The 27,376-nt window shown below is 33.2% G+C and overlaps 1 protein-coding gene across 1 annotated transcript; it reads right to left on the bottom strand.

Annotated features, from left to right (window-relative positions):
- Window positions 1-3,602: 3,602 nt before the first annotated feature.
- LOC145323384 (transmembrane emp24 domain-containing protein 3-like) lies at window positions 3,603-14,726 on the bottom strand. The gene is made up of 11 exons (XM_080165809.1): window positions 14,621-14,726; window positions 14,025-14,075; window positions 12,926-13,005; window positions 8,884-8,921; window positions 8,540-8,604; window positions 8,083-8,160; window positions 7,661-7,722; window positions 7,264-7,318; window positions 6,575-6,664; window positions 6,041-6,117; window positions 3,603-4,294 (listed from the first exon to the last, which is right to left on the bottom strand). Exons 1-11 carry the CDS (start codon window positions 14,705-14,707, stop codon window positions 4,243-4,245), a joined length of 735 nt encoding a protein of 244 aa, XP_080021935.1. The 5' UTR covers window positions 14,708-14,726; the 3' UTR covers window positions 3,603-4,242.
- Between the last annotated feature and the right edge of the window lie 12,650 nt (window positions 14,727-27,376).

Raw genomic sequence — 27,376 nt, 5'->3', positions numbered from 1 at the left:
TTTTCTGATTATTAGGCAAACTTTTTTTACAACTAGAACGAATATTATCCGAATTCATTAAAGCTATTTTTGAGAGAAAAAAAAACATGTTTGTGATGTTTGTCTTTGGTTAGTTAATTTTAAGTTCTTTTCAAATTTGGTAATGAATCTCTATGATTTAAAGAAAAAATATGTATAACAAAAAAGGGGGAGTTTATCATTTTAATGATATACAAGCAAAAGATGTTTTTTATTTTTATTAAACAGAGCAATATTTATATAAAAACTTTTTTCTGTCGTCTTATTTCAGATAATGAAGGTTGCGCGATTTTTAAATAAGTTTTTGTTAAAAGTTTCAAACCTACTTTTAAAATACTACTATCGCTTACTTTTACTTTTAGACAATACAAGATAAAGGAGGGGGGGGGGGGTGGTACCTTCAAATTACCTCTTAACCTCCCCCCCCCCCAAAAAAAAAAGCAGCTTTGTCCTACAAAAATTAGTTTTGGTTTATGATGTATATTTGTTTACTTTGTAAGGTCTAAATTTATTTGAATTTAATTTTATATTTTAAATTTTTGGGACTATTTCTAATAATTCCTTACAAAGAATTTTTTTGGATTAAATTTGTTGGTCGCAAAGTCTGGACTCCGCTAGATTTACCCAACAAATCAAGCCAACCTAAAAAGACTTGGATAAAATAATTTAATTTTCGTGGATTTTAAAGTTTAAATCTAAAACTTTGTCCACTTATCACTAAAAATAAGCAAAACTAACAAATTTTTGAAACCTGGCTACAAAGAAAAATAAGCAAGGTGGATTCATAATGACTAACATTGAAAATAATTGTTACATAGAGAAAAGAGAAAGAGGGAGAGGGGGGAAGAGAGAGAGGGGGGGGAGAGAGAGAGAAAGAAAGAAAGAGAGGGAAAGAGAGAGAAAGAATAAAGAATGAATAACAGAAAATGCTGGAAAGAAAGAAAGGTAGAGAAAGAGAAAACTAGATCAATGGTAATCATTGGTAGTCAACTTTCAAAGTATTTATAAAATTTTGTATAGACGACGTAGATAAGTGTTTTCCCGTAAGGTGCCTTGTCGGCCACAGAATCCCTCCCCCTTCTCCCATTATTTTGAAAAAAATTGTAAATAGATGGATGGGGTAGTTGACCGTATATTTGTTTTTATTTTAGGTCAGGCAGGTTAGATTCTATTGGATATAAGTAAACCCCGCGGGTTTAAGCACAGGAAAAAAATAGCCCTTCCTTCAATAATTTTAATTCACCAAAAAAAATTAGGGGTTGATCTCTTTGCTCATTAGGCACTTTAAGTGAAATTAATTTTGCTTTTAGAAATCCAAGTTTTAGAGAAGCTACGTCTAGGGCTTAGAAATGACATTTTTTTACAGAAGAACCTTAGGACTTACATACAAACATACCATAGTTATAGAGTAGTTGCAATGCTGGAAAGAAAAAAGGCCGAGGAATATAAAGAGAGGCCCATACCAAGATCCCATATTAAAATGTTTGATCAATATATAACAACAATGTGGTGTTGTATCAATTTCGTAAAATCTCGTAAAAAGTGAAGACACAATAGCAAAAAAATTATAGAGTGTTTTGACGATATTACGCAACGAAAAAAGTTTCGTTTTGTGCTGTTGTTATATTATTCGTTTCTAAATGTTTCGAAAAGTGATACCTGTGCGTTAGTGAATGTACACCTAACACAATTCTTTTCAAAAAAGATCATGCAAAATGGGATAAGTAAAACTATTATATAAAGTATATCCATAGACACAGTGTTTCGCCCTTTTAGGGCTCATCAGTATGGCTCAATTCATCAGAGTTAATTTTGCACGTGGCGGGGCTTGAACCGGGAACCCTTAGATTACCAGGCCAACACCCTACCCATTGCGCCATTACCCCATGACGAGTAAGGAATGAAGTTTTTTTTGGTTGTCTGTTAAAATTTTGCTAACCACTGAATCGATTGAGTTCTCCATTTAAGGGAGGCTTTACATGAGTCCCTGGGTAGTTAGAATTTTTAAAAAAGTATTGGGATTATTTTAGGCTGTTTATCTACAACATCCCTTACACCCCCCCCCCCTAGGGGCGTCCAAGCTTTTTATTTTGGGGGGGGTAAATTTTTTTTAATGTGGGGGTAATTCGGTTTTGGAGGGGGTAAAATGGCGCGCGAAGCGCGCCGCAATTTTTTTTACCCACCCCAAAATTTTTACCCCAGGGGTAAAATTTGCTTGGTGGGGTAATTACCCCCCCTGAAATCTGTTGGCAGGGGTAAAATTTGTTTACCCCCCCCCAAAATTTACCCCTGGGGTAAAATTTTATTAAAAATTTAGTATTAAAAATGCGCGTGAAGCGCGCAAAAAATTTTTTTGTTAGAGATTTTCTATTTTGGGGGGGGTATTTACCCCCCCAAAATTGTTTGGGGGGGGGGGGGGGGGTAAATACCCCCTCCTAAATGGTTGGGGGTGCATACGGCACCCCCAGGGTAGGGGTAAATTTTAAATGGGGGGGGGGTAAAATAAAAAAAATTTTGGGGGTGCCTAAATTCGTTTGGGGGGGGTAATCGCCCCATTACCCCCCCTTGGACGCCTATGACCCCCCCCCCTCCTTTAAATTCGGAATAAATAACTAAAATTATTGATTTACCTATCCGTAACACCCTAATAAAACTTGTTAAAGCGGACGATTGTGTCTGCAATATCAAAGAATTTTTAAACAGATTTTTAAAAAATCGAATTAAATTTTTTCTAATAAAGTTTTTACCCAATATTATCAATTATTTTGGCGCATGTTTATCGATTATTCAGTTATAAGAAAATCGTGCGTGCGTGAATGATTTCACACCTTACCTTAAAAAATGATACAAAAAAGGAAAATTTACTTGTTACTAATTATGTATATATATGTATACACTAAAACAATAAAATAACCAATGCTATAATGTTGCATTATAACAAGGACAATAGCGTCCAATGATTGCGAAGATATATAAATTTGCAACATGCGCAGGAGCGTCCAAGTGTTGGGGGGGGGGGGGGTAAAGAGGTAATTAACCCCCCTAAAAAATTGTAGATTTGTAATATCCCCCAAAACCTCTGAAGATCACATTGATAAAAGCCCTTAGTTTTAAAGATAAGGTATTTTGGTTAGATTGTACACCTAACACAGGATTTAGGGGGTTCCCCTTCTCATGTCAATTTTACCTAGTACGGAGTAAAAAAATCTATTTTTTTAAATCGCTATTATTTTGTGGAAAACCTCTTTTATTGTTTACGTGGCCCTTGAACCAAATTTTTTCTCCGGTTTAAGGGGACAAAAACAGCCCTACCATACAGGTATCTGAAGGGATAAGACAATGGCTGATAAATTAAATAAATGAATATGCATAACATCTCCAATGAATTTACACAAAATTGCTCCTTCTGCAGATTAAAACTAGTGATTGAAAAATTAAGATACCAACTTAATAAACCAACCAATCAAAATTCAATAAAAGTACCCAAAGTTGTTAAGCCAACGAATAAGAAAACTTTATTTAAAAATTTGGATACCAGTGTAATAAACAGATCAATGCCCCTTCCATTATAAATTCTATCAATATAAATTTTTAAGTTACAAAGTTAATTAACAAACAAGCTAAAAAACAAAATTTAAATTAAAATTATTAACAAATCAGATAAAAAACATATAAAAACAAAAATGTTTAACAAAATTTTACAAATATATCAAAATATACAATTTAGAAAATGTTTTATCTATGAAACTTTTAAATTTTATTGTTTTGTTAATGTAACAGAATTAAAAAACATTTAGATTTTTCAAAGATGACAACATCCATAAGTAGCGAAACACAAGAAAAGCATGAATTGATAAACTGATAAAGTGAGTCAAAGATTAGAAGAGAGGAAGAAATGAAAGTGAATGTGATATACAAAATCACGAAACCTTTATGTCTTTTGTAGCTTGACCAACAGACTATCTTAAATATGAGTCTAGCAAATCACGCTTCCCCAAAAATATATGAGACACACATATAGACGGACATTTTACTTTTAGAGTAGCTTTTTTACAACTAAATTGACAAAAAATAATAATTCTACTTTTGATGGCCCAGAGAGACCGGAGAAATCTTTTTTATTTTGAAAATTTTTCTATAATACGATACGATACATGATTTTTCAGTAAGGCCCAGAACTGGTTTTCAACCAGCAGATTTAGAGCCATACAAAACAAAATATTTTTAAGTTCTCATTCTTAAGTTTGATGTGGTTGGCTTTATCTTGAAAAAACTCCTGGAAAAAAAATATTTGATTTTGTGGAACATGTTGATTTAGTGTTTACGGTGATTAGTTCGAGTTTGGACGTGAAAAAAAGGTTCCTATTTTGAATTAGCTGCGCTTTAATAGTAGGAATGTGGGGAATATCTTGGTCCTTAAACAGGCGCAACTCATTAACGATCTCGAGTAAACTGAACGCCTTTAAAATGATATTTTTTCAAGTTCTTATACTCTAAAATTGTAACTTTCCGTTTGTTTATTTGTTGAGCCTTACTTGGATGTTTTCGTTCTAGTTTCTTGTAAAGCACAGGGATTCAAAAAGATAAGAGAATTGGCGATTTAGAGACAATGAGAATTAATGCAATGCCCCTATGATGATAGACAAATTACCCCATTTTTAGATTAAAGGACGCCTGCAAGAAATAACACGCTTTAACTGCTGAAAGACTGCCACAAGAAGACCCAATACCCCAAATTTAAAGCCTTCAGCTTCAATAACAAAAAAGTTCTAGGCATTTCAAAATAGCATTTTATGTACAATGGAATTTTTGAAAGATTTCCAATGCTCATAAAAGAAAAAAACAATATTAAATTACGTTGCCTAGACATAAAATTATAACTTTATCTTTGTCAGAAACTTAGATTGCCTGTAACTGATTACATTTTTACATCTATATATACCCCCCTACTCCATGTAACTGATTATTAATACCTGAGTGCCATAACTTGAGCAACCATGACTGTGAACACTAGCAAACTATAACCACCCCCCTCCCCTTCATGTAACTGATTATTAATACCTAAGTGCCATAACTTGAGCAACCATGACTGTGAAGACTAGCAAACTATAACCACCCCCCTCCCCTTCATGTAACTGATTATTAATACCTGAGTGCCATAACTTGAGCAACCATGACTGTGAAGACTAGCAAACTATAACCACACCCCCCCCCCTGCATGTATAATATCTGAGTGCCATAACCACCCCCCCCCCCCTGCATGTAACTGATTATTAATACCTGAGTGCCATAACTTGAGCAACCATGACTGTGAACACTAACAAACTATAACCACACCCCCCCCCCTGCATGTATAATATCTGAGTGCCATAACCACCCCCCACCCCTGCATGTAACTGATTATTAATACCTGAGTGCCATAACCTGAGCAACCATGACTGTAAACACAAGCAACTATAGCCACCCACCCCCCCCCCCCCCTGCATGTAACTTATTATTAATACCTGAGTGCCATAACTTGAGCAACCATGACTGTGAAGACCAACAAACTATAACCACCCCCCCCCCCCCCCTGCATGTAACTGATTATTAATACCTAAGTGCCATAACTTGAGCAACCATGACTGTGAACACTAGCAAACTATAACCAGCAGTAGGGGAGTGATGCAACCCATCTACCCCGTCCCCCCCCCCCCCTGCATGTAACTGATTATTAATACCTGAGTGCCATAACTTGAGCCACCATGACTGTGAACACTAACAAACTATAACCACCCCCCCCCCCCCCCGTGCATGTAACTGATTATTAATACCTGAGTGCCATAACTTGAGCAACCATGACTGTGAACACTTACAAACTATAACCAGCAGTAGGGGAGTGATGCAACCCATCTACACCCCCCTACTGTATGTAACTGACTATTAATACCTGAGTGTCATAACTTGAGCAACCATGACTGTGAAGACCAACAAACTATAACCACCCCCCCCCCCCCCCCTGCATGTAACTGATTATTAATACCTGAGTGCCATAACTTGAGCCACCATGACTGTGAAGACCAACAAACTATAACCAGCACTCCAACGATCAATCATACTCTGAAACAAGAATGATAACATCCATAAATGAGTAACTAGGAATTTATTATTTAAAATTAAATAGAATATAATTAAAAATTCAAGATTTATTACTAAAATACTGAAAAACACGATAGTTACCATAGACATTCTTACATTTTAAGATTTGTTTATAGTTGCTTCTATGGTTCTGCATTTTTGTCAAAGTCGAATAGATATTACAAAAATCAAGTTTAAAATAGGATAGGTGCTAATTGTAACTAACTGTTACAGGAACCTTTATGTCAAGTTTGTAAACGATAAGACAATTCTAACATGCCCAAGCGAGTTCCAAGAACTCAAGCTTTTGACAAACAGACAGACGGACAGATATCTTTCTACTTTGTAATATAGATAAATTGGCCAAAGAACATTCCGGGACCTATAAAGAACTTAAGCTAAAGACATTATTATCTACTTTTCTATAAAGATATAATACCTGTAAGGATTCCATCCTATCTTGGTCTTGCTTGCCCTTGTTCTTGGTCCAATGTTGTTGATGCCGAGCCCTCATAACTCCTGTTCGTACCTTTACAAATATTTTGGTGCTTTATATATACTAGTGCCTGCTCCCTAGCTTCTATGTGCTCTGCGTCCAACATGGAAAAAAAGCCGTCTATAAACCTAAATCTAAAATTAAATAACCTAAAACTATCTTGGAACCTATATAAAGGTTCCCTGAAATAAAGAACTCAATCGGTTCAGTAGTTATTGAAATCTTCAGACAAAAAACCTTACTACTTTATATAATAAGATTTACTATCGCTATTATCATCAAGGGGCTCTGTAATCGAATAGAGTGATGAAAAATTATAGTAAAAATCCTTTTTTGTTGGCCCTTGGAGCCAAACTTTCAAGAATAAGATCAATCCTGTAAGTTTTGCTAAGATTTTTATGTAAATTTCTTCCATACCATATTATTTGTTGGGAGGGGGAGGGGGGGGGGGTAGTAATCACACCCTCCCTGGATGTTCCAATAGAATAATACTACTTTGAACCCAATTAATCAATATTAAACATAAGTACCCAAAGTTTTTGAGACACCGAATAATATGAAATGGTTTTAAAACTTTGGGTACCAGTGTAATTAACCGTCCAAAATACCCTCCCTCCCTGGATAAATATTACCTTATTCATAACATTGTGCATGGCAGTGGTTCTCTCATCCCAGACCTCCAATGTTCTAAAAACAAGGAAAATAATGTCCAAAAGTTGCGAAGATATTTGAAATATTTGGCCAATCCTTAACAGTGTTAAAGAAAGGAGAAAGAGAAAAAAGGTTTAAATGTAAGAAGAAATGTTTCGACATTAATCATTCATACTCTCCGCAGAGGTTAGGTTTAAAAATAAGAAATAAGAAAATGACTTATAGGAACAGTAATTATATGGAACAAATTATATAAATAAACAATTGACATTATTTTAATTGATACTGAATCTTGCATCAATGACAAAATGACAGAAGGGCAAAAAAAGGCTTACTGTTATTGAGAAGCTTCACTACTCATACTTTTTATGGACTGACCTGTTTGCTATTCTCTTCATAATTTCATTAATATTTGCATTTTCATCTCCCTGTACATCTGCCTGAAATAAAAGTAAGAACAGTTGTCCTCAAAGTGCCAGGTTAGGATAGGTTTTATTGGGTACAGGGTTAAGGCACCGAAGGTATACAACCCGCAGGGTTAGGTCCCTCTAAGTTGTTAGGTATTAAGAATAAAACTTACCCCGCCCTTATAATTTCAATTAAAAAAAATTATGGAGTAGGGGTGGTTTCAGTGCTTGAAAGGCATTACCAGGGATAAAACTGCACTTCAGGAAATAGTTAATTGTTTAAAAACAGAATAATCTTTAGAAATTCGATAAAAAGAGTCATCTGCAACAAATATATAAACTCAAAAAAAAGACAAACTTTTAGCATAGCTTCTCTAAAAAAAATAAACCAACCTCAAACATTATTTTCTTTTCCTCGTACATTGAATATTTGTTATTGAAACATATTTCATAGTCTCCTTCATAAGCAACCTACAACATAAGCATTATAAGCTAGTGGCTGCTCCCATAAGAATAGCTACAAATGAACAATTATTTCTTTATATCAAATCATTAACAAAAACATCATTATTAAAAACTACTTTGTTTGTAAGTAAGTGGGACATTGGACTGTAAAATCATTGGTTACTTTTATTAAAATTGTGTATTTTTTTGTAAATTTTAATATACAGAAAGGGTTATTTTGTTTATCATCATTGGGAATACATATCAATTTATTGTTAATTTCATTATTCCTGGGTAGGTAGATACTGATTATTCCATAAAATCAAATATAGTGTAATTTCGGTATTTTAAGATTTACATCGTCTACATAGTAATTATAGAGTAGCTAATCCACTAAAAATTCTACCTTATAGTCAGTGTAATGTCCCTCAGTTTTTCTAGCTTGGAAGGTTATCAATCTCTTGGATGGGTCTAGGTATAATATAACAGGTAAAATGTCAAGCAGTTAATTATGCAATGATTATCTTAAGTTGATTACTTCACCCCCCCCCCCTTCCCGTCACAAACCTCCCATTGAATACTCTAATTTTCATTTACAAAACTTTAAGAGGGCTAAAACTTATTTTGGTTTATTATATATTATTATAATTTCAAGTAAATAGCATGTTACAAGTCTAATTTCTTAATCCCCCCCCCCACCACCACCACCAACTTCCCCAATTAAAATCAAATGCACGTCCCTAATTATACCTCTTATTCTCATACTGATATCCAGTTGCCGACCATTCCTGAATAAATATTATTATAATTACAATGCATACTTAGATAGATGGGTAGATATTTAGATGGATGGGTAGATAGTGAGATAGATAGATGGATAGATGGAAAAGTGGATATTTGGATACATCAATTTATAAATAGATGGATAGTTAGATTGATAGATAGATATATGGATGGATGGATTGATAGATAGAAAGATATATATGTAGATGTGTAGATGGATAGATTGATAGATAAATAGATGGATAGAAAGAAAGATAGAAAGATAGATGAAGAGATAGATAGAAAGTTAGATGAAATTAATAGATAGAAATATTGGTAGATGGATAGATGATTAGATAGATTTGAAGATATGTATATACCAAGATGGATAGATGTATAATAGACACATTAAGTGTTAAATTTTTTTCATATAAAAATATATAATAATAATAATAATGTATTTCGAAATTCTGAATTGGTACAATATTGCATGTTTTAATAATATAGTCCAGCGACTATTAAGGGAGTGGCACTCAGGTTAGTGAGGGTCAGTCCCTTATTACGGTTACAATGTGATATACTGTAATATTTTATAAAATAACAAGACAATCATAATGGAATGAGTATATTTGAAAATCAGTTTTGTATGCATATTTGTTCCCCAGAATTCCTACAGTATACGTCGTAAGGGATGACAAGAGTTTGTCCACCCTCAATCACGCTCAGTGATTGTGACCCCGTAGGGGCCGACGGCTGTATTCGTTAGTTCACTCGTATGTCTGTCCTTATCCTGAGAAAGCCCCAATGAGGCTGACCCAAGCATCAAAGAGAGATACGAGATCCTAGGTGTGGGGGGGATCATCCCGGGGGGATCACGGGAGCCCCGGGGGTAGATATACCACACTTTTCTGGGATCTTGCCAGATCAAGTATCAACTGTGGGGAATACCAAAGGATGACTCCATGCAAAATTTGAGCCGGATCCGGCCAAAACCGGCCGGGATTTTTATAAAAAAAACGGTTTTTTCCGGGTTTTAGGGGGTATCTGTAAATCAAGCCCCCTCCTGGGTACGCCCCAATATTGATTTTTGCTTTAAGGTCTGATCTGAATTCCTCAACACTGGATATGACCCCTAGAGTTGAAAAAATGGTTAAAATCCGGTCTTTTGACCGGTTTCCGGCCATTTCCGGCCCCCCCAAAAAAATTTTAAAATCAAAATTTCATCTAAAATTAAAAAAAATATGCTTTAAATTCCATTTTTCATTAATTATTTTTGAAAAAACAAAAACCTTAGGTAATGAAGATAATTTTAGCAACTTAAAATGTGAAAAAAGGTTGAAAATTGACAAACTTATGTCAATTTGAAAAATGTTGGTAAATCCTAAAAATTTGACGGATTTATACATACATTTCAGAATTTAGGTTGACTATGGTCTTTAAGACACGCCATATCCAACAAAATTGCAATGAGAAGGTCTAAATGTTTTTCTTAACCCAAATTCTACATACCCTGGCGGTTCCAGGGATATATCATTAAAGCTTGTCGGCTGGCCAGAAAGCTTTTAACAGGCGGCCGACTAAAAGCCGGATTTAATGGTTATCAACTGTACAAAGTAGCGATTTTCGGTTTTTTGGCCAAAACTCATGCAGGGAGTTATTTTTTGGGATTGACACACAAAAGCTAGTTTGTACAACTTTTTGAGGCAGACATTTCTTTACTTACGCATTATCCGCCACGGGCGAACCGTTTGGCCGATACGCGCCGCCACAGGCACGATTTTTGACGATTTTTCAATTTCGTTTTTTTGCCTTTTAGGGGATGACGAAGTCGATTTAGCGACTTAGGACACTTCTTCAATAATGTTCAACTTTTTGAGGCGGAAATTTCTTTACTTATGTATCATTCACCTCTAGCGGACCGTTTGGCAGTTATTCGCCGCCGAAATCGCGATTTTCGGCGATTTTGCCGTTCAATAGGTTTCAACAGCAATTTTGGAGGGAAAGGAGTCCTCCAATCAAAATAATTATTAAATACTTTTCTTTTGCAAATTTGATTGGCTACATTTTTTGTGCATCCAACTGGTTTTGTTCCAGTTGAAATTTAAAAATTATTACTTTTTAATTATAATTATTTTTTTCTTGCAATTTTAAAATTAGTTAAACACTAATTGTTAGTACATCATAATTTTGATAATTAATTCCACATTTCAATCACTGATATTTACTACTTTTTTTCTAATTTATCTTTTAATTATCTGATTAATCTTTAATGATTATTACTTTGTAAATCTGAATACTTATTATTCATCTTTAGCAATTATTCATAAATTAAAAAGTATTAAAAATTACTATAAGATATGTTATAGGTTAGGTAATTCAATTGATAATCAAATAAAGTTATTTAGAAATGGTAATAGTTACTACCTAATACAAAAATTATAACAATATGAATAAGTATTGATCAATTAGTAATAGGATATTTTATATGATTAATAATGATAAAATCATAAATAATAAGTAATAAAAAGATAATGATAATTAATATGGTTATTATAGATAGATTTAAAATAGGTTATGTAATATAATTTATTGATTGATTTGTAATAGGTTATATATGATAATTATTACTTATAATACTATAACCGAATAATAATTATTACATAATCATAATTATTATGTATAAATATGGTAAGATAACATAATTCATAATTATAGTGGTATAATTAATAAGATAATTTGGAGCCTGCGGCTTAAAAAATTATTTCACCCAAACTTGTTTCTTGTGGGGGGAAAATACATTTCATGGAGTTAGTGTAATTAGTAGTTGTTATCTTTTTTTTTAAATTTCAACTGAAACAAAACCGGTTAGACGCACAAAAAAATTTACTTTACATGAAATGTAGCCAATTAAATTTGCAAAAGAAAAGTATTTAATAATCATTTTGATTGGAGGACTCCTTTCCCTCCAAAATACCCTTTGAAACCTCTTGAACGGCAAAAAAACGAAATTTTTTTAAAAATCGTCAAAAATTGTGCCTTTGGCTGTGCGTATTGGCCAAACGGTTTGCCAGTGGCGGATAATGCGTAAGTAAAGAAATGTCTGCCTCAAAAAGTTGTACAAACTAGCTTTTGTGTGTCAATCCCAAAAAACAACTCCCTGCATGAGTTTTGGCCAAAAAACCGAAAATCGCTACTTTGTACAGTTGATAACCATTAAATCCGGCTTTTAGTCGGCCACCTGTTAAAAGCTTTCTGGCCAGCCGACAAGCTTTAATGATATATCCCTGGAACCGCCAGGGTCTGTAGAATTTTGGTTAAGAAAAACATTTAGACCTTCTCATTGCAATTTTGCTGGATATGGCGTGTCTTAAAGACCATAGTCAACCTAAATTCTGAAATGTATGTATAAATCCATCAAATTTTTAGGATTTACCAACATTTTTCAAATTGACATAAGTTTGTCAATTTTCAACCTTTTTTCACATTTTAAGTTGCTAAAATTATCTTCATTACCTGAGGTTTTTGTTTTTTGCAAAATTATTAAAGAAAAATGGAATTTAAAGCATATTTTTTTTAATTTTAGATGAAATTTTGATTTTTTAAATTTTTTGGGGGGGCCGGAAATGACCGGAAACCGGTCAAAAGACCGGATTTTAACCATTTTTTCAACTCTAGGGGTCATATCTAGTGTTGAGGAATTCAGATCAGACCTTAAAGCAAAAATCAATATTGGGGCGTACCCAGGAGGGGGCTTGATTTACAGATACCCCCTAAAAACTGGAAAAAAACTGTTTTTTATAAAAATCCCGGCCGGTTTTGGCCGGATCCGGCTCAAATTTTGCATGGAGTCATCCTTTGGTATTCCCCACAGTTGATACTTGATCTGGCAAGATCCCAGAAAAGTGTGGTATATCTACCCGGGGGGGTTAGGAGTGGAGTCGCGACAAAAGGAAAATCAATAAGTTTATATATGGATAAATAGATAAATAAATGGAATGACATATAAATAAATAGATGTAATGATTCTTACTTGGAAGATAAAACCATATAGTGCAGATTTATGACATATTCAGTTTTCATGTTTTCTAGAAAATAGCAAGCCTCTCCTCTACAAATCATTTCATTTAATTATTAAAAGCGAAGCTTTTCTATGATTAGGGTCGGTCCGTCCGACCGTATGTCCGAGGCGGATAGATTTTTTTGTTAATCTAGGCATGTTAGAATTGTCCTATCGATTTCAAACTTTGCATGGTGATTCTTTTAGTAGTTAGGTACGATTCAGAAAGCGTAGCAACTCTATAATCATTACCAATACTATAATCATTGTCCGTAATTCCATTTTAATCATGTTGTTTTTTACTTTTTTAACAACAATATTTTATGTGATCTAATTATCCGATTGATCTGATTTTTGGTATATTGATTCCTGAGACAACAAAGTACAATTTATAAACGAAGCAACTCTATAATCAAGTCCTAAAAATATACGTATGTCCATAAATATCATCCTGTATCAAGTAGTTTTTCAACAAATTTACTTACAATTTTGCTTCGACTCTTAAACATTTATATTCTGATTATTCAGTTCTGACACTATACAAGTGTAAAGTCCGTTTGTCCTACCGTTTCAGTGCTTCGCTTTTATGGATGTTGTCATCCTTGTTTTTTTACTAATAGCTTTGTTGTATTGGCGTTTATAAATAATTGTAATGTGCAGATAGAGGTTTCTAGCACTAATAAAAAATTTACGATTCGATTGACGAAGAATATGGTAACAAGAGAGAAAAAAAAGGAAAACAAAATCCTCATAAAAGGATATAAAAGTATCAAAAAATCTTTGTATCATAACTAACAGACTAATGAACCAAGTAAGTTGTAAACTGCACTGGATGCTTTTTCCCATCAAACGTCAGCAGTGTATCTAAAATAGTAGCTGAGAAAATCACATTTCCCCAGTAAAGCTTCAGACTGACGGATATACAGACAAGGTGAATTATAACGTAGATTTGGTACAAAAACTTCTGAACAATAAGAGGAAAATACATTATACTATACCACCCATTTATTATTTTTTATGGACTCAAACGTCCTTGTTTTAATAATAATTTTATCAATAAGAAATATTTCCTGTTTGGAACCAGAAAGGTGTATCTGTACTGATATTCTTGTGCAGGTTCTTCCTAGATAGATAGATTATCTTCATCAGGCGCGTCTCTCTATTTTACTATGTAGTCCAGAGAATACGACATTATCATTGTTATGTTCCATTCTGAGCACATGTCCTAGCCACCTTAGTCTTTTATATTACACTTCTGCTTCAATACATATGGATAGATGGTGGAGATTTTAAACTCGCGACCGTAGCTCAACACATAGTGCATTCGCTCGAAGTCATAGATGTGATAGGTTTGAATCTCGGCTTAACATAGCGTCATAACTAAAGAAGTTAAAGATGGTTCCTACTGCTGCTATGTCAGGTGTACGACATAAATAGTTAGAGAATGAGAAATGTCTTGGCCTAAATAAGCTGAAATTTATTACCATGCACAGTTAGTACTTGTAATACAAATGCCGTAAAATCAAAAGGTTGGTTGTCTGAGGGACGTATGACCATACAACCATCTACAGCATTAAGCAAGGTTTGGTCATAGATACACTAAATTAGGATCTTGTGGTGTATCGTTCCCGCCCTCAAGGCTATCTGATGATAAATATATAGATTTACCAATTTCAATTCTTTAATTTCTGGCTGTCCTTCTTGGCATCTAACCAATACTGTTAGGAATATAAATCCAAGATATTTCATTTTCATATCTTAGAAAACAAATTACAAGTACAAAACAATAATTGTTAATATAACACATTTGACTCCAATAAAATAATGATGATTAACAATTTAGGCGGTTAAATATAATATACCTAAGAGAAAAGGCTAATTATGCCATTCCAAAAAATCTCTATATTAAGGGACATACGGACTTTCTGGTAAAGACTGTAGAGTTGCTACCTTTTATAAATTTTACCTAACTTCTACAGGAATCATCAAGGAAAGTTTGAAATCGATATGATAATTCTAACATGCGTTATGAACGTAGGAACGAACCTAAATGTATAAAAGATTCACTTTTATTTATACAAAAACTCACTACTAAATACAGCTGCTTTTTATGCAATTTAAAGTTTTTATCAATTAATATGTATTAAGATTTGTTTTTAGTTCTGCTTCTTACTACGTGGAGTATATACAAATACAAATCTTTAATTTTCTTATCTTTTTATTTTCAGGGATCTAAAGGAATACGTCAATGGCCAATAAATTGATGTACATCCCCAATGATGATACACACAATTACCCCTTCTCTAGATTACAATTATTGCTTTAAACGTTTTTACACTCAACTAAATGAACCAACCAATTAAAATTCAATAAAAGTCCCCAATGTTGCTAAGCCAGTGAATAAGAAAGCTTAATTTTATACTAAGAAAACGTTATTATAAGACTTTGAAGACTAGTGTAATAAACAGGACAATGTCCCCTCTCTCCCTGCTTAATTTCAGTAGTTAGGTTTATGAATTGATTTTGGTCTACTAGAGTGTCTTTAACCTATTTACTAAAAATATATGTCCATTAAAATATCATAAACTACTGAAAGATTGGTATTGATTCAGGCCAGGTTTTAGGCTATTTGCTAGAGAAATGATTATTAACGAAACTACCCCATCTCTTATGAAAGAATAATATAAGATATCATTTAAAAGTTTTAGACATCTATCTTTAATAGCAGTTTAAAAATCACATCTTTAACATAACGGACAAACAGGCGAGTAGACTTAAAGACGAAAAAATTTTATAGAAGCTTCACCAAATTCAGTAATCACGTGAACAACACATCTTACTAAGATTTTTCTATAACTAACAACAATAACTAATCAATTGAAACCCCTGTGACATAAGTATGTGGCTTTTTAGATATTATAGCAAATAAATAGTAAGATTTTTTTGAAGGGGGGGGGGGGGATATTTTGTTGTCTTCCCTGTGTATACTGAGGTGGATTCTTAAAAAAAATTGCCCCACTAATCGCTTAGTGGGGCAAAATTGTTTTCTTGAAAAATCCACCAAAATCACATTAAAAATCTACAAAAATTAAACAAAATCATAAAAGGGTTATTAACATAAGATTTTATTTAATTTTTGTAGATTTTTTATGTGATTTTGGAGGATTTTTCACGAAAACAATTTTTCCCCACTAAGCGATTAGTGGGGCAAATTTTTTTTAAGAATCCACCTCTGGTTTCTAAGATAGTTTTTTTGTCTGTTGCAAAGGATCTCGCTAACCGCTGAATCTCCTTTAGAGTGAAGCTTCTTCTAAGTCTTTTAAGCTTTTTCTGCCCTTTCATATCCCTTTAAAAAATCCTTGATATTACTGACGCAACCGCTAGTTTTATAAATAGATGTATCTCGCTAAGCAGTTTTACTTTAGTTTTGTTGGGCAGGGTAAAAATCGATATCTTATTACTTGGATGTTACACTAGATTTTCATGTACTCTGATAATATAATACTCGCGGCTGGCTAGAAAAATGATAATCCCCTTTACCACATCTCCTCCCCTCCCACAAGATAAGCGAACTGACCAATAAATGAGGTACAAATTAGCAACCTAAACTGACGACAAATTTTCACCTGCCAATATATCCACGTATATCCTATATCCATTATTGTAAATCAAATACTAATATTAAAAACACCTTTTTTTTAGGAAAACGAATGTTTTATATTTGTTCATAGAGCAGGTGATTTTCCACAAAGTGCCTGTCGAGCACTGAAACCCCCTGTTGAGTGGGGAGGGGTTAGTTTTTCTCCTAGGTCTAACCCTACGGGGGCCAATGCCTGTGGTGCCCTAACCCTTGCGGTGCTACCCAGAACCTATTATAATCTAACTGACCAAAAGTATTAAACAAAGAAACCATAAACTACTCCCCCCCCTTGATTTAATTTTTTTAAGTGGGGTTTGTAATTGTGCTGAACAATTCAATTTAAGGGAAACGCTTAAAGACAAATAATTGTAAAACAAGGATGACAGCATATTGAGACATAAATGAGTTATTTAAGCAAACAAAATTTAGCATAAATGGATATTTAAATCCCAAGGTATTAAATGATCGAGCGATAGTAAGTAAGCTTCTTATCAACGTCCAGATATTCTGGTAACGATTTTAGACATATGTGCTACGCTTTTTAAATTGTATTAACAACTACAGGTATAACCAATAACCATGCCAAGTTTAAAATCTATAGGACAATTCTAACATGCCTAAATTAACGATAAGATCTATTCGTTACGGTACGGACGGGCCGATCATAATTATAGAAAAGCTTCGCTGTTAAAAAAAAGTATGATAATATATATAAAGTAGCGTAGCATTTTGATTTAAAGTAAGGAAAGCAGCAAAGCACGTTGTAGGAATAGAGAACATGTTCATTTGTCTATAGAAATCTTTAGATGAAATGCATTCACCCCTTTATTTTTATTTTCAATGTATGTTTTATTAGGCTTGCGAGATTTTTTGCTACCGACATCCTGTTACTTTAATCTAAGAATAATTGAATTACAATACTCCTGTCCCCATTTATTCAACAATTTGTTATTTGTTACAAGATATTTAGTAACGTGTAAATCCTGTAATAAAGTAACTGGATGTTTGTTTGTTTGTTTGTTTATCTGAACCGAATGATCTCGCTAATCGCTGAACCGATCGGGTTCCCCTTAACAAAGTAGCTTCTCATAGGTCCCGGGGAGGTTTTTAACTATTTTGGGGAGGATACCTCTACCCTCCCAAGAGAAAGTCATAAAAAATCGAAAATTTTAAAAATATTATTTTTCTAACCCCTTCCCTCCTACCCTAGAGGCTAGGGTCGAAGCAACTAGTAGAGATACACTGAGATTTTGAAATACTATATTTTTAAATCTTCATAAGACTGAAAATTTGTCTGTTTTTAATTGAAAATAATTGTTCGAAATTGTTTATCCTAGGTAAGGTTTATAATGGGTACATGGATGCCCCGCATGGGAAATTGAACTTGAAATTTTCAAATCTAATTTTCTAAAAAACGGCTGCATTTTAGATTTTATTGAAAAGTGAAATTAAGTTACCTAGACTAGGGCAATGAATGCACTATGTCCCAATTTAGGTTTTGACAAAGTCAAAGCACCTTCGAACGCACTGTGGAGAGGGTGGGTGCTCCATTAGCGATTTGAGGGAAACCACAATTTGTTTTTCTCTGCGTCTAATCTAAATCTATACTTGGAATTCCAACAAGGTAACAAAAAACAGACAAACGAACAGTCAGACCAAACGACCAACATCTATCTCACATATACAGATAATTATCTGTTATTCAAGAAAATAAGAATAGGACAAGAATTGAAAAAAAAGCAGTATGAAATAAAAGGATTCTACATCGATAAAAAAGTTCAACAAACTTGATGGTAAGACAAATAAATATTACCATACATATTACCATATATATACAAACAAAGATGGCAACATTCATAAAAGCGAAGCTCTGAAACGGTCAGGCAAACGGACATAAATACTTGTATAAATTCAGAACTGAATAATCAGAATTTAAATGTATAAGAGTCGAAGAAAAATTGTAAGTAAACTTGTTGAAAAACTGCTTGATACAGGATAATGTTTATGGACATACTTACATTTTTAGGACTTGATTATAGAGTTGCTTTGCATATAATATTGTACTTTGTTGTCCCAGGAATGAGTATACCAAAAATCAGATCAATCGGATTATTGTAAAAAAGTAAAAAAATAAACATGTTTAAAACGGACGTAAGGACATTCTGGTGAAGATTATGGAGCTGCTACGCTTTCTAGATCATACCTAACTACTACAGGAATCACCATGCAAAGTTTGAAATCGATAGGACAATTCTAACATGCTTAAATTAATGAAAAAAGCTATCCGTTCCGGACGGACCCTAATTATAGAAAAGCTTCGCTTTTAATAACGATCTTTGAGTCTATTCAAAGAAATCTAAATATACAATAAAAATATTCATAAATAATCATAATTGATCAGGGTTGTCAAAAGCCAATGCACGCCACTGCTGCCAACAAAAGAACAGTTGCCGAGTCCCCTCAAATATGGATGCAAGCCGGCTGAGTGCAGCCCTGATTTATTCGCGTGCTTCGCCATTAGCCAATAAAAAAGGACGATGGAGGTCAGTAAAATAGCCTAAAATCAGCCAAAGACATCATTAATAAAGCTTCCCTCAAAAGTGCAATATATTCGTAATGTATTTACCTAATTTTTTAAAGCAAAAACCCTTAATCCTAATGTAAAAGATCCTAAGAAGTTTTACAACTATTTTCGGGAGGATACCACCACCCTCGCAACAGAATTTGACATAAAAAATTAACCTTCCCATAAACTTACTTTTTTTTGAAAATTAAAATAGGAGGAGGCCTACTTTCCCAAAGTGCCCCTAGTGCCGCTCGTAAGTGATATTTTATATTTTGGGATTTGTCTGGTTGTTTTACTGTCTATTTTTGCAAAGATCATCCCCTGTCCCAGATTCTCGGAAGTAACACAGGGCAACCAGAGTAAAAGGTCTACTTACCAGAATTTTCATTGTTTTTTGTATTCCAGTAGTTTGTAATTAATTGAAAGTGACTTCATTGTTAACCAACTAAGGTTAAGTGGAAAAAAAGGTTAAAACAAGGTAAAGGGGGCCTGGCAGATTTACTACAGGCAAAAGGGCTGATTTTGGTAATCCTTTGGAGTGGGAGGCGGTGTTAAACGCCCTTTTTCACTATTTTTTCTATATCATATTCTGTTAGTTTAGTTAATAGAAACTTCATATATTTTAAAATTATGGACAAGGGCATCCAAGATTTTTTATTTGGGTAGGTGGGTAATCACCAAGATGGTTTTTCTTTACTGTGGAGCTCATTGTGGGCCCAGAAAAAAAACTTTTAAAACTAGATTGGGGAATGGTACACCTTTAATTTTCTGCCACATTTTACAAAGGTAAATTCTTATAGTTCAAACATTTGATAAACATGGGTATAATTATTCATTCTTCTTTAATTTCTTTATGGAAATAAATCAAAAGTTAAAATGACAACAGTAGAAATAATGCAGTGGTTAATTTGCTGGCATTCTGAAAAAAAGGACAAGGCACACAAAAGAGTTAAGTAGATTTATGTATGAAAACATATATATACTTAAAATGAGAAAAAGGAAGAAAGGAGAGAAGGAAAGATAAAAAATAATTAAATGTATTAAAAGTCACGAAACCTTTTAAAATGTGAAAATAATTCAATGAGGCCCGTATTGTAATAAATGACAATTTAAAGTATGATTCCATTAAATGAGTCAAGAAAGACTTATTCTATAATATAAAATAGCAAGGTTCTTTTTGTCTGTTGCTAGAGATCTAGGGAAACACTTATCTGAATGAGATAAATAAAGCTTTTTAAATGTCTTGGGGTAGTTTTAGGCTATTATCCTGACCTTCCACGATTCCACGCCCTCCTATTGAGTCTAGGGACGAAGAACCTAGTCTATATTAAAGCACACTTTAAAAGGAGCACTTTATAGTCTCGCTTATACGGATAATGATTATTTTGTTGATAAAGAAATAACTCACGAAACCTTTTAAAAGCAATCTTTTAAAATATTTATAAAATCAAAATGTATTTCTGAAAGGAGTAAATCTTAAACTATTACTTTTAGAAGGTGTAAGATTTTCATACTCTGAAACGTAAAGAATATAATTGGCTGTAGCCTGTCCCCATCACGTTTTTATGATACAATTTAATTGAATTATTTGTTTTAAAACTTATAATAAAAGATCTTTAATCTATAGGGAACTTTTAAATCTTTAAAAGTCTGAAATGGAAAATATTGTAACATCAAAAGAAATGTAATTTCAGACTTACTTTTTTATTCTTTTTTTTAAAGCGAAGCTTTTCTATAATTAGGGTCAGTCCGCCCGTCCGTCCGAACGTCTGAGATGGATAGCTTTTTTCATTAATTTAGGCATGTTAGAATTGTCCTATCGATTTCAAACTTTGTATGATGATTCCTGTAGTAGTTAGGTACTATTTAGAAAGCTTAGCAACTCTATAATCATTACCAGAATGTCCGTACGTCCATTTTAAACATGTTTTTTTTTACATTTTTAACAACTAATTTTTATGTGATCCAATTTTTCGATTGGATTGTTCTGATTTTTGGTATACTGATTCCTAGGACAACAAAGTACATTATTATAAGTAAAGTAACTCTATAGTCAATTCCTAAAAATGTAAGTATGTCCATAAACATTATCCTGTATCAAGAAGTTTTTCAACAAATTTACTCACAATTATGCTTTGACTCTTATTCATTTATATTCTGATTTTTCAGTTCTGACACAATACAAGTGTTAATGTCCGTTTGTCCTACCGCTTCAGAGCTTCGCTTTTATGGATGTTGTCATCCTTGTTGTATATAGTAATTGATTAGAATTGTTTCCAAAATAGATGCTAGACTGACAAAAAAAGACAATACCAAACAATTGTAAAATAGCATCGCTATTAAAAAGTGACAATTTTTTCCAATTTAGACCACTGACAAAAAGTGAGAGTTTGATGACATTAGCGTTTTATGTGTGTGTTTCTGTGTATGTGTCTACGTGTGTAGGTGTGTGTGTGTGTGTGTGTGATTGTGTGTGTGTGATTGTTGCTATAACAATCAGTGTAGAAATCTAAAATAACTGGACGTAGAACCTTGGATATGTCATCAGAATAAAGAAGAAAAAACATTTGAACATTTATTGATTATCAGCTTTTTTTGCCGTCTGTATGTCCTTAACGGATTTGATTTATCTAACCTATTCACCTGATTGTTCAAGTATTAATTCCTTGGAAGATTTCATTAATGTCTATATTGAAAATCCTGTAATCTTTGGATATACATAATTAAGATTTTCGTTAAGTTTTCTTAATATTACGATTTTACTCTATATTTGTTAATGTTCGTTTGTCTATTTGTCTGATTTATTGAGCTACACATTAACTTTTTCGCCAATTATAATTGTAAATCCTTTATAGTATTTTATATTTTTTTGCATACCATTACAGTACAGGGCATATATAGTTTTATTCTATAAATTTTAATAACTGACTAGATAGTACATTTTAGAAAAGATCTTTTCTGTTCCTTTAAAATTATACTAGTGGCTTTGCCCCCACGGTATTTAGGGACTGTGTATTCACTACAGGGAGAAAGGGTTAAATAACTGTATCTCCCCATCGCAATTGCCTTGTGCAACCTTTCTATTGGGTCATTGAAAATCAACCAATGGTGTCGCTTATATTAACACAGCCAAGTAGCAGAAAATAATTTATAAGCAGACGAAAGAGGTCTTTGAAAAAAGAAGGGAGGTAGTTGGCTGAATATACATACAATACATGCATGCATACAATATACAAAGAACCCAATAATAGGACACATTCTTATAAATAATAAAGCTTTGCTTGAAGAAAAAAGTATTAAATATTTTCTTATTTTGTATATTGTAAAGTGACACAGTCTTTTGTTATGACGTGGAGTCCTTTATTTTGGAGAAGCTTTTCTTTTTAAAAATCTCTCTTCGACCAGATTTCTCCCGGACGTTCACAAACAAACACACACACACAAACCTACACACACAAGCATAAACAGACATGTGTGTGTGTGTGTTAGTGAATGTGTTGCCCCTTATCTAACATCCCTCCAGCTAGCTGCTGGCAGTCCTGGCAGCCTGTAGGACGTAGGCAGTGCCAGTTTAGGGGACAGGTATTCTGAAGAAAAGTATTCTATGTAAAATTAAAATATTAAGAAAAAATGAAAATTTCTTGTATCTAAAATTTGCGGTAAACAATTAGATAGAAAATGGACCTATAATAGAAAAAAAATCTGTGAAAATTTTTCATTTTAAATTTGAGGGGGATTACGATTGTTTATAAGATGGTGTAGTTGATTAAAATACTAACATATTTGAATGTATTTTATGAAAAGTTTTGAAGAATATGGTTCTTTGAGTAGGGCAAACATAATCCTACACTCTCACACGTAACAGTATATGTTGCCCCCTCTAGACCCCTAACACACACACACACACACACACACACACACACACACACACATAGAAATTCACGAGCACGCACGTAAGAGAAATTTTAATGTGTGATTCGACGTAGCTAAATAATTTTTTGTTGAATTTTATTTTTTCTGTATAATTTTTTAGTTAGTAACAATCAGCATGTTATGGTTTTTGGGATGGTTTTTGGCTATTCAATTGAGATTCCGCATCTAAGGGTACTATGGGTGCCATCGTAGGTATTTAAATAGCGTTAAATGGTAGTAATGTTATTGATGATAATAATAAGATAATGAAGAGGTGGTATAGAAAATTAATCTATTAGGGCTGGGACTTAAGCTCTGGTACCCAGTGGTGGTACGTAAAATTAAAGTTCAATATCTTAATAATTTTGCCATTACTTAAGCAAGAGCTGTATGAATTTTTATAATGTTACGGAAAATCTCATCAAAAATCGGTTTTTGTAACATCATTTAAGCTTTGTCAAATCAATATTTATTCTACTATAGTCTTTTAATGAAACTATTTAATAAAGAATTGTTTAAAAATTAAATGCCTGCTTTTTTTGATTTTCTACTTTGCTTAAAACCATTTTGCTTCCCAATACCCATACCTTTAAAGATACATATAAAGACATATAAATATATATGTATGTATATTGTATATTTAGCTAGGCAACATATATGTAGGTTACGGTGCTTAAGTCATTTTAAAAGGGAAACCAGAAAATTAAAAAATTTCTCAGATGAGAGGAAAACTTGGTATTTTTAAAGTGAAAGGAAGTGGGCTTTTAAAGAGAAAGAGAAAATTTTATCATAGGTTGACAACAATTGTAATAGTTTTTTATCTCGGCGTATTATAAACAGCATTCCGCGGAGAAAAAAATGTACAATTATAAGATTGAAACCAGTTTTGTTGGCCACGAGATGCCGAATTCGTAGAAAACTGGATATAGTATGATTCAATAAATGATGTTTCAGTATGGCTTAGAACCGGTTTTAATCCAGCGGATATTATTAGGTTTCGAAGCCATACTGGAAAAGCTAAAATTTATTATGAAAAATTCTATAAAATTTCCTAGGCTAACCTATGTTTTCTTACCCCTACAAAGCAATAAAGGAGTCAGTACAGCTAAGGCTAGCATAAGAATTTTTATTCAAAAGTAGAGGTGTCATTTCACTATAGAAGAAGGTTCCTTGAAAAAAAAATTGTAGAAAACCCTTCAAAAACAATAAAAGTATAAGGTAGTAAGGCAATTATCTCAAAAATCCCCCCATTAAGTTTTGATTTACAGGGAAGCCAACAATATGTCTGTCAATCCCTAGAAACAAAGCTTCTACCCTCTAGTACCTTATAGGATACTATAAGAAGCTTCAGTGTAAAGGCGAACCATACCGGTTCAGCGGTTAGCGAGATCCTTCGCTACAGACAAAAAAAAGCATACTACTTTATTTAATAGGATGTTTGAATTCTTTTAATTTCATCGTTAATAATGATAATTATTTATGGATTAAATTGATAAAATTTTTTGTAGAATTTCACTAAAATCGAAAAGACATTTAATTGGAAATACTTCATACATTTTTCTCTTTTTATTCTAAAATTAAGAAAATGTATCTTCATTGATTTTCTGAAATATGTTGATAGTTTACCTTAAGCTAGGGGCTTTTCCCCAAGAGATAATTTTTAAAAGAAATAAGTATTTCTGGTGCTGCCATTTATTTTGAAGTAGTTTCCCCAGTTTTTTTTGCGGGGGTGGGGTAAATTTTCATTTTTGGTGGGGTTTTGGGACCACAGGACCAATAGGTATATACCCTAAAGAGTATAATCCGATCGGTTCAGTGGTTACTGAGATCTTAAGCTTCAGACGGACAGACATCAAGCTACTTTGTATTATAGATATTGTTTCTGTAAAACCTAAAAGCAAAGGATCTACATAAAATTTTACATGGTTTATGTCTACTAAATGTCATGAAACAAAAGAGGCTTTAATTAATATATATTAACATTTTGTAATAGGAATTAATATGCGTCGTATTACTATTAGAAACCTAAATCTACAATATTTTTTTAAAATGACAGTATCATGTTGATAAAATATCAATACCTAAGATTAACAGAGGTCTTGAAAGCAGAGAGATAGGGGACAATAGACTGTTTATTACACCAGTCCCCAAAGTTTTATAATAATGTTTTCTAATTCGTTGGTTTAATAACTTTGGGGACTTCAGTGAATTTTGATTGGTTGTTTCATCAAGTTGAGTGTTTTTCAACTTTTCAACCACTAATTTTTTGTATCATCATTGGGGATGTACATTAATTTATCGGCCGTTGTCTTATCCCTTTCTTGTATGTCTATTGTCAGGCCTATAGTTAAGGCTATAGGCCACATCCTAACCACACACACACACACACACACACACACTCACACACACAAATATATAATATTTTACTTTCAGATTTTCTTTTGTACAGTCAAACTCTCTCTACTATCTATCTATAGCCAGCTAGCAAGCCATCTATCTATCTACCTATCTCTAAAGTCAGCTAACCATCTATCTACCAAATTCTATGCCCGTAGCTTCTAGGGGCTCTTGATCCGGAGGGAGGAGGGAGGTTTGGAGCTAGATCGATAGTCTAAAACCATCTCAGGGCCTATATGAAGTTTCCCGTTTATTGATTCGGGGTAGCTTAACATACAATTTACAAACAAAAATTATTTACTATTATATAATATAGGAAACTAAAAATTTACCATTCTATCAATCTATCCCATCATGTATTTATCTATCCAGCTATCTATTCAACTATCTACCTTTTTATCTCTAATTGTTCTATCCTTTATTTATCACTCTAAACTGTACCTAACTGTTACAGAAATATTTTTTTAATTAGCGACAAGAGCTATCCGTTACGAATGGACGTTCGGGCGGACGAAACCAGATAATAGAGAAGCTTCTCTTTTAAAAACAGAAAGAAAAAATACTCCTATATTTCTTAAATTTTATTTAGATTTTATAACATCCAACTACATATAACGCTTGCGGTATTTGTTGGCTTATTTGTCTGTCTGTCCGTCTGTCTGTTAGTCTGTTTGTTGGTCGGTGTGTCTGTCATAGTCTGTGGCATTTAGTCAACACACACAAACACGTACATATATTCACACAACGTTTAAGATGCATCGCGAGCGAGTACGTATGTGGATAAACACACACTCTTATATGTGTGTGTGCGTGTATGTGGCGCTTTGCTTATATGCGGGCATTGAACTCTCTACTCCAAGGGCCAAAAGTTATCTTAATAAAAATCTAGCCCCCTATTTGATTCAAGATATTTAAGTGCAACTAATAAAAAATCAAATTTAAATCTTTTATTTTTAAAGAATCATTTTTTTAAGTTAGAGGACCGTTATCTTTTTTTGAATGGTTGAAAATGTTTTGCCCCTGACATATCATATGTGAGTATGTGTGCGTGTGTGTGTGTGTGTGTGCGTCTTGTTTCAGATAACTTTCACTGTTTCTCAGTGTTACACGTCCCCCCAACCCCCCATAGCACACCTAGACCTACATCTAGAAATCTTGTATGTGTATGTATGTGTGTGTGTGTGTGTGACTTTATATTTACACACACACACACACACACACACACATAAATAATATAAGGAGAAAACACTTTCACTCTGGCCCACTGCTGTGTTATTGTCTGTGTAAAAGTCTGTGTATGTGTGTGTGAGTGTGTGTGTGTGCATGTGTGTATGGGTTATGGGGCCAACTAATATTATAGCCATTATTTATTTTCTCTGGGCCCCAAAGCTATAACATTATAGCCTAACATACACAACTTTTTATTAGCCTTATTATAAATAGAAAATATTGGGTTTTTTGATTGGTTTTGGTTCGGTTTAAAGAAACTTCTTATTGAAATGGATTCAAACAAAAAAGATTTTTATGATTTTCTTTGGGTTTTGAAATTAAGAATTTTATTTATATTTCAATTAAATGTGTCTTGAAACGAAGCTAAATTTCCATTAATCTATGTTTATTACCTAGTATGTTTTAGTTTTTAGATATGAAATATTAGCTTTTTGAAATTTAAGTTTTTGTTAAGGTCCTGTGTTTTTCCTAATGGGTTTATATGGAGGTTTCAAATCCTCCTTAAAAAAAATTCTATGTGTAAACCCCCTTTTATAAACCAACTAATACACACTTAACATTGGCAAAGTGACTATCAAGTAAAAAACTAACACAACTTCTATCATTAACCTCTTTTTTAAATACCTGTGCACGCCACTATTGGATAGAAATAAACTGCTTACTGACTGCTTTTCAAACG

The sequence above is a fragment of the Acartia tonsa genome, chromosome 6, assembly GCF_053477335.1.
Source record: "Acartia tonsa isolate MP-2025a chromosome 6, ASM5347733v1, whole genome shotgun sequence".
NCBI lineage: Eukaryota > Metazoa > Arthropoda > Copepoda > Calanoida > Acartiidae > Acartia > Acartia tonsa.
This window is presented reverse-complemented; position numbering and strand designations above follow the sequence as displayed.

Coding starts and splice junctions, on each gene's coding strand:
- LOC145323384 (XM_080165809.1), bottom strand. CDS start 14,707: ATGAAAATGAAATATCTTGGATTTATATTCCTAACAGTATTGGTTAGA. Junction 8,922..12,925: donor TATATGGTTTTATCTTCCAA/GTAAGAATCATT, acceptor ATATTTATTCAG/GAATGGTCGGCAACTGGATA. Junction 8,605..8,883: donor TATCAGTATGAGAATAAGAG/GTATAATTAGGG, acceptor TATTATACCTAG/ACCCATCCAAGAGATTGATA.